Consider the following 8,429-nt stretch of genomic DNA (forward strand, 5'->3'; position numbering starts at 1 on the left):
AGACAGTAAATAAACAAATGAAGACTAGGTGAGCAGTCCTTTGTTTTTTCTTTTGTTACTGTTTCCAGATATGGAAAAACCAGTTGGTACCAAACCAAACATTTATTTCCTTTTTTCAAGGAAATAAAAACCTGAAAACTGATGTTTGATTGGAGAAGAAAATTTTCCATTTAACCTCAGAGAAGCATTTACAGGTTGCAGCAGGAAAAGCAAAAGAAATACAGAGCTTGTTTGCAGCAGTAACTACTTCTTTGCCTGTGGCTCGGGGGCAGGAGATGAGCTCTGCTTGAAAGGCTCCGGCCACCTTCCACCTTCCCAGAGATGGGTTAGGGTGGGCAGCCCTGGCAGCCTCACTGGGACCATGTTGCGCTGCAAGAGAAGGGAATGAAGAAGCTACAGAGCAAAAATCCAGATTCCTAAATTGGTTTGAGGCTACGGCAGATTCTGAGCTGTATGAAATGTGTTTTCAGCTCTCTGTTAAGAGTCTAGAAGAACAAACTGGAAGCTCATGTACAACAACAGCTCATGCTGTATGACAGTTCTTATGGAAGCCTGGTGGATGATCTTCACTTCTAATATGTGATTGCTATCTATTTGCAAAAGATGATACAAGGGGTATCATGCTGCCTCCATTCACTGAGGGCTTGGAGTCACAGATAGTTTTGACACTCACAGAGGCGAGTTTTAATGGTAAGGCTAAAGATGGGGAATTTGTCCCTCCATCTAGGCTACAGACCAGGATAAACTCTTCATTAAAACCGCTGTCCATAAATCTCACAGGCTTCTCTCATAGCTCGTATTTTCTAGAATTCATCCTGTTTGCTTTCTGGCAGCTGCCTCCAGTTACTCTGCATCTACATGAAAGTTTACCCAAAGCTGGATCCAGTCTCTAGCTTTTCCAGTGATGGGTAGAGAAGAAAGGTGACCTTTGCATTTTGCGTTCACATATGATATCCGTCTCTTAACTATCTGCTTGGCAACACCAATTTAGATTCTGACGTTCAGAATTTCTCTTAGCCTTGAGAATTTGTGTTCTTGACTGTAACACCAGTAGGCAAAGGTTCACATCAGTGCTGCAGCTCCTAACAAGCCAAAATAAACACGTGCGCCTCTCACAGTCGTTTTAACCCCCACAGAGAAGGCAGGGAGAGCCTTGCATGATGGCATGGAGGCAATGACAAGGGGTGAAATACTCCACTTCATGTGGCTAGCACGAATGTTGTGGTGCTACTGAATGCTGGCTAATGGAGGCAAAAATTAGTAAGTTGCTACAGTGCTTTTTGATTAAATAGATTTCCAGAAGTCTAAGTTTGTTTTATCTTTTTTTTCCTTTGTTAAAAGCAGAGTAAGTGCAATGGGAGGAATGAACATCTTAGCTCCTTAGCTGGGCTTGGTAGCAAACTCTACTCAATGAAATCTCCTTCGTGTGCTTAACATTAAGCACATGCTTAAATGCTGTGCTACAAGTAGACTGGATTGCTGAGCACTTTCTAAAATGAAGCCCTCTAGCCTTAAGATTCCTGGAGTCCGTTCATACCTGCTCCACACTTCATTTCATAGGTCAAGAGTTCTTTTGGCAGAGAAACATGGAATATATTCTGATAATTTTTTCTTCCAGTAGCTGTTCTCTTCCAAATAAATGTCAGGATATAAAAAGCGGTGCTGAAAGAAGTATAAACATTTTGGGATGAGAATGAAACAATGGTGTGGTAAAACCATAAGGCTGAAACAATAAATCATATAGCAACTCAAAAATTCTGGCGGTAAAGATTGTTTTCCCTATAGAAACTATTTAGCAATAAAATATTTTACAGGAAAGCAATATTGAATCCATGAGATTATAATTTTTATACATGTCAAGGAAGCAGTGTCAGCCCTCTCTCAGAGGCAGATCAGTTATGTTTCACCATTTTACTCAGAAAGTCTGACCACTTATACAGACAGGAACAACAGAAATGATGGCAACATCCAAGAAAGAAAACTTAAATCATTCATGTGGAGACAAGCACTCTATTTTATGTGTTGAGAAGCTTTTATTGGATCACCACAATACTTAGGATTAGTTACACTATGGCTCTGAAATATCAAATTATGGTGTAGTCATTTTCCCAATAAAAGGAAATAAGAAAATAAAGCAGCACAGCGCAAGAGGCTTTGGTCACTGAACTAAGCCGAGTTTTAAGAGCCAGTCCCAGTCTGGTGCAGAGAGGGAATTTCTTCACACTCTTTCATAGACTCTAGTGCAGACAACTCCTTTCATGGCACATTCCTAAGGCACAAAGGAAAAGATTAATATAAACCTTTTGCTGACAGCAGGTGTGTCTGCTGCAGTAACCTCTGAAGTCAGTGAAAATCCAGATGTCATGTTTTACATCTTTACACATTCACATAATTTTTAGAGCAAACATCAAAACTATTTTTACATTGTAAATTGAGTGGTTTCTATTTTAACATCTTTGGACTTAGTTAAGTGGCATATAATGACAAATAGTTTGCAAAATTAGGCTTAGCTTCTAGAAACAAATTTACCTTCCTTGGTATTATTGCTGGCTTGACGGAAATACCAACCCCACCTAGTTTATTATACCGTGGCCCACCAACACTTTCAATTTTGCAAAGGTTTTTTTTTTTGTGGAAGCAGAAGTAGCCTGGGTAGTTCAGAGGTCAGGCTTCTGGCATAAAAAACTTTGCACTTATGGGTCACAAAATATTTCTCCTGACCCTCTTGCCCCAGTTGCCTTCAGTGGCTCCTGGTGACTCACAGTCACAGGACACATGAGACAGAGGTGATGGGACATTAAAAAAGATCTTATCAGTCTGCAAAAGATGAGGCCTCCTCCACAAACCTGTTTGAGGCAAGGGGTAGATGGCAGGATGCCAATGGAAGAGGGACCCTACCTCTCTGCTTTTTGAAGATGGTTTAATAATCAGAAAAAATTTACACAGAAATGCAGCCATAAGCCAGAGAGAAAGCCAAAACTGACAGTCTATTTAGACAGAAGCAAACTGAAGGCTGCATCCTTCTGATCTTTATCAGCGTACAAGGAGCGTGAACTTACCACCACCATTTTCCCATCAACCAGTCTTCTCTTTATCTTAGTCTCTTTGCCGTTCCACTTCTGCACTTGCACTAAACCCCCTTTCTCCAATGTTACGACACTCTGCAAGGGCCAAGAGCTTAGCTTCAAACTGCAGTCCGAGCTTTGCAGATTACAGTAGCAATTCACTTTACATTCAGCAAGATCCACATTCTTGGCTAATGACATGCTTAGTAACATTAGTTTCAGCATCATACTATTTCTTCTTTCAGTGCTTTCTTTGAATAGTTTGGAAAACTAATAGCGTGTGCACTAAAGGGGTAGGATAAACTCCTCCTGGTGCTCTTCTAGATGTCCAGACCACTCAGAAATCATCAGCCCCCTTACCTTGACTTTCCGGTCATCTGCTGTTGTTTCATCAAACTGCTGGCCCAGTTTGAAAGAGATCGTTGTATTTTTGAAGGTGCTTTCTGTTCTGATGGTTACTATGTCCCCTTTCATACTGATGATCACATCAGGCTTTGCCAGGCCACCTAGTTTCCGGGTAGCTAAGCCGACTCCTAGAAATCAGAAAAAACCCTATCATTACATTCTAGCAAGCAAGAAACTCATTATCCTTCCATAAATCTTCAGTGGGAGAATAAGGAACAGCTTCTTCTTGAATACTCTAATGCCTGATTCAGATTAGACACTAATTCTTCAAATGTGGAAGTACTGTGTTCAGAGGCTAAGCCAGCCCCAGTTTACAGAGTGTACCTTCAGCAAGAAATAAAGATATACATGGGTATACACTTGCGTTCATTTAGCTAAGAAGACACATAGATGGTTACAAATCTGTGTGAATTTGTGTAGAGAGAGAATGGGTAGAAAAAATTCAGAGGAAAGGTCTATTTCTCATAAAACCTTGCAAAAATCCCTTGGAAAAAACCCAAACTCTTGACAAATCTGAGAATCTGCACTTTTGTTGACCAGCTGCATGGAAGAAATCAGATAGATAGATAGATAGATAGATACTGAACTGCCAATGTGCTAGTGCTTGTTCATTAAAACATATACTGGAGACTGGGCAATTCCTAGGCCGCAGCTAACATCCCTTAAGGATCCTTACATCTAAATCTCAGTGAAAAGTACAAGTATGAAATACTAAAAAAACCTCAAGTATAAGAGTGAAAGCTGCAGAGAGTTCCAGGAAAAATCGCATGTCAAAAGCCTTTTATATTGCCTAGTGCTTTTCAGTCCATTTCATTGTCCACAAGTTCTGAGGTCTGAGGCAAACTAGAATGAAGGCCACTGACAATGAATTGCTGTTTTATAAAAGCAGAAAGGGGATAGCTATAGTTATTTCCTTTGTTAATGCTATGCTACACTCAGATGAAAAGATCCATATAAAAGGATATAAAGTTATCTGTAAAGTATAACACTGTTTGTAGTAATTGTTCTATACTGAAACAACACTGTTCAAATCTTCAGAAAAATATCTGTAGTTGGACTTTCATCTCACATTTACTCTGCTTAATTAATTAATGGCAGTTCATTTGTTACTCAGTTTAACGTTTCAAACAGAGGGAATCAGTGTCTCAGTGAATCATTTATATAGCAAAAGAAATGCTGTAGCTGACTGTCTGTGCACTTGTTATATAGGAATGAAGCCAGCATTAAAATGAAAAACAATGCCTGATTTATTACATTCTTGGCATTCTTCAGTAACAGACAGATTCATTCATAAGATTTAGACCTCTGAAACCAGTGTCATGAGACATCAGCTCCATTATATATTGTAAATTATCACAAGTCACGAGTTTAAAGGTTCATTCAAAACAAAGATAAAAAAAAGCTGCATTTCCATAGATTCTTCTTGTTACAGAAAAACAGATTAGATCAGGTCAGTTCAGTTAGGCAGAAGTAAATTTATGACAGTAATTCAGCACCTGACTTTCTGTTTTTCCATTTTAGATGCTAAAGGAAAGAAATGAAATTATGCTAGAAAAGTAATTAAAGTGCTTTTGCAGCAAGGAAGGAGGCACCTTCCATGAGCAAAGCATAAGATGAAGAAGAGACAATCCCAAAGAAAATGTATTATGAAAAAAAAATATATCTCACCCAATTCTTTCATATAGTCGTCAAAATTTTCACTGGAGACGAGTTTCCAGGTTCCCACAAATCGGTTACACATCGTATTGGCTTTGCAAGGCAGTGGTCCCCCAGAGCGAGGCAGCAGCCACAGCAGCTCTTGGTGGGAGTCAGAGAGACTGTGTGCCCGACTCAGAGCTTGCTGGCCTCCTTTTAAAGATGCCCAGTCCCTGTAGCACTGAGTACGGGCCAATAGGAGAGGCAGTGCCAGGACAAGACAATGTGCACCTTGTCCAAGGCGGCCGTGTCAGTACCAAGGCTCCGGGTGACGCCTGCCTCGGCTTCCTCCACAGAATAGATCAGGACACTGAGAGGGGCACATGGGGGACGAGGACGTGAGGTTACCACTGCAGCCGCAAAGCAGTCAGGAGACACTGCCATGGGGTCTGAGCCACAGGGAATCACCAAGCACAAGAGCAGTGCATCCATATGAAAGCCAGCTCTTACTGTCCTCCCAATACTATTACCACTGCTGTCACCTGTGTGCTAGTCAGGTAAATCAAAGCCATGTGGATTTGGGGAGGAACTGTCAAGAAGCTACTGTACATAGTGTGGGAATTTTTTACTTTCATGATCCATCTTGAAAAGTGTCTGTGTGTTTTATCAGTTAAGGGCAAAACTGAATGATTCTGTCCTGTTTTCTGCCTTTGCATCACAGCAATGATCTGAAGCTGTGGGTTCTTCCCTGCACATACCCGAGACAGCACCACAAAGAAAAGAAGCAGCCAGACTTTGCTGCCTCCCTTCTTCCACAACAGGACATGATCCTGCATCACTGGAGATCAGCTCTTGTGCTTGGCAGGTGGATGACAAGAACAGAGGTTGAGTCATTAAAGGACTTATCCTCAGTTCAAAGTCACTTGGTGAGAGGTGAGCAGTTTTACTGGGTTGGGAGGAAGGCATATACTGCTCTCTTTTTGCCTTTCTGCACCTGGATAGTTGGTCTGTTATAGCCTGAGTCAGTGCAGTCATATAAGGCCTTTCATTCAAATGTGTACTACTGTTGTCAGATAACTTCAAGTTCCCCTGCTCCCATGAAGGGCAATTGCTTCTCCTGTGCCATGTGAAATGGCACACTCAGGCCAAACACCTTCTACCTCCAGATGAGATGACATAAAATTCTGCCATAGAAATCTTTTTTTTTCAGTGGCATTACTGCATGGATTAGAATGTGTCTGTGTGCCTCAGTTGTTGTGACCTAAACTTTCACACAATGACAGAGTGATTGAGGTTGGAAGGGACCTCCAGAGGTCATATGGTCCAATCTCCTGCTCAAGCAGGGCCACCTAGAGCCAGTTGCCCAGGACGATGTCCAGATGGCTTTTGAATATCTTCAAGGATGGAGACTCCACAACCTCCTTGGGTCCATGTCTCGCTTGTATTGGAGAGCCCAGAACTGGACCCAGCAATCTAGATGAGGCCTCACCAGTGCTGAGCAGAGAGGAAGAATCATCTCCCTCAGCCTGCAACACTCTTCCTAATGCAGCCCAGGATACTGTTAGACTTCTTTGCCACCACAGAACATTGCTGGTCCATGTTCAACTTGGGTGTCCACCAGTACCCCCAGGGCTTCTTCTGCAAAGCTGAGTTAGAAAGTTTGAAAAGTTTGAGTTTGCACGTTCAAAACCTTTTTTAAAGAAGTGCATGGAGAACTATTGCCTTGTGGTTAGCAAAAAACAGTCACAAAGAACAAATCAATAAACTAAATGTATATTTGACAGGCAGTATTTTAAAGCATTTTAATTCAAGACACCTCAAACTACCTGAAACTATTTAGTGTAAGACCACTTTAACTGTAATTCTGTCCTTCCCCTTCCTAAACTACCCTCCTGGAGAAAGCTATTTGCTATGTGAAAGGATTAGATGGGTTCTTTCCTCCTTGAATGAACAGTAGTTGCCTGTTTGTCTTTTTTGCATGATTAGACTTTCTGGGTTATGACCACATATAGGGAATTCTCAGATCTACATTGGAAGGATGGGGGGACACTGGAATAATAGGTTGTGGAAAAAAATTTCTTATGTTCAGGGTAGAAAGAGTGAGATGGAGCTGATGCTGGGCCAAGGAGGGTGAGGTTTGGGTCTCATCTTAAAAGCTGTCATATGCAAGAAGGTAAACATACTTGAAAACAATACAACGTGAGCAGGGAAAATGTTGTAGTCTGTGGATTATACTGTGGTTGTGGGGAAATAACAGGGTCTTAAGTCACAAATTTTCATTGTATATGCAAAATGTTTTTATCCCATCAGTCATAACATCAACAAGGGTATGTTGGGCAGAACTTTCCACTACTGCTCAGTATGCTCAGTAATACCAGTATGGTGTAAGGAGGGAAAGACTAGAGTGATTGAAAATGAAAACAAAGTAAAGAAGAAATCTTTCTCTCCCACAGTAGGAAGCAGATGCTGTATCCATAATATGTAAACAAATGTCAGTCTTTGAAGGTGTTGTCCAAACAATGCTTATCTGAAGCAGAGATGCATTATATCACATTTTGTGTAAAGAATAGCTAGCTCTTTTATCCAGTCTCTGGAAATAAGAAAGCTCCTCCTAAATGAAACTATCCATTATTTCTCAAGGAATAATACAAAAATATTCTACCGTTGCTCCTCAGGCATTCTTTGTTCTTTCATTTAATTGTCTTATCCACATAAAGGCACTTTAACAAGACAAGGCTGGTGGCTTCGGGAAATAAAAGATGATTGGGACATTGTAAAATCAGGCCCAAAGAAATTAAAGAAGAGCAAATTAGTCAGAATAGAACAGCTATACTGCAGTACCAGTAACCTTAAGAACAAAAGTGACAGAGAATTATTTATACAGACAAAACCCCAGTCTTAAGCAGTCTCAAACAATGTTGACATTGCTACTATCTATCTCTTTGTCACTAAGAAAAATCAGCACTTTCATTTAAAGGACTTACAGTCTAGAAAGAAGAAAAGCAGGGAATTACATCTTCTGTAGAAATAATATCTGTGCAAACCAATATTTTCTTCAAGTTTAAAGGGAAAAAAAGTGGCAAGGATTGTGAGTACATGTGATAAGAGGGGGCTTTGATTGCCTTTTTTTGCTTATGGTTGAAGTAAAACAGGATTTGAAATCAATACACTAAAACCTGATAAAAATAGAGAGCTAAAATAGAGAGCTAAAAATGTAAAGAGACTATTTAAAGAAATACAAAAAGTAAATTTATGTCAATTTCTTTAAAGGAAATATGATCTGGGCAAATTTAGTGCCAAAAAAAGTCTAAATTAAATTCCTAG

The 8,429-nt window shown here is 40.3% G+C and overlaps 1 protein-coding gene across 1 annotated transcript; it reads right to left on the reverse strand.

The window, feature by feature from the left end:
* Window positions 1-2,082: 2,082 nt before the first annotated feature.
* LOC137660928 (myelin P2 protein-like) lies at window positions 2,083-5,266 on the reverse strand. Its single transcript, XM_068396154.1, has 4 exons — window positions 5,139-5,266; window positions 3,426-3,598; window positions 3,060-3,161; window positions 2,083-2,269 (listed from the first exon to the last, which is right to left on the reverse strand). Exons 1-4 carry the CDS (start codon window positions 5,209-5,211, stop codon window positions 2,219-2,221), a joined length of 399 nt encoding a protein of 132 aa, XP_068252255.1. The 5' UTR covers window positions 5,212-5,266; the 3' UTR covers window positions 2,083-2,218.
* Between the last annotated feature and the right edge of the window lie 3,163 nt (window positions 5,267-8,429).

Source organism: Nyctibius grandis, chromosome 3 (assembly GCF_013368605.1).
Source record: "Nyctibius grandis isolate bNycGra1 chromosome 3, bNycGra1.pri, whole genome shotgun sequence".
Lineage (NCBI taxonomy): Eukaryota > Metazoa > Chordata > Aves > Nyctibiiformes > Nyctibiidae > Nyctibius > Nyctibius grandis.

Bases quoted from the DNA above. Each gene is read 5' to 3' on its own strand.
- LOC137660928 (XM_068396154.1), bottom strand. From the start codon at position 5,211: ATGTGTAACCGATTTGTGGGAACCTGGAAACTCGTCTCCAGTGAAAAT. The intron at 3,162-3,425 runs GTAAGGGGGCTG...TGGCCCTTGCAG, and splicing joins CAGATGACCGGAAAGTCAAG to AGTGTCGTAACATTGGAGAA. The intron at 2,270-3,059 runs GTAAGTTCACGC...TTTGTGCCTTAG, and splicing joins TTGATGGGAAAATGGTGGTG to GAATGTGCCATGAAAGGAGT.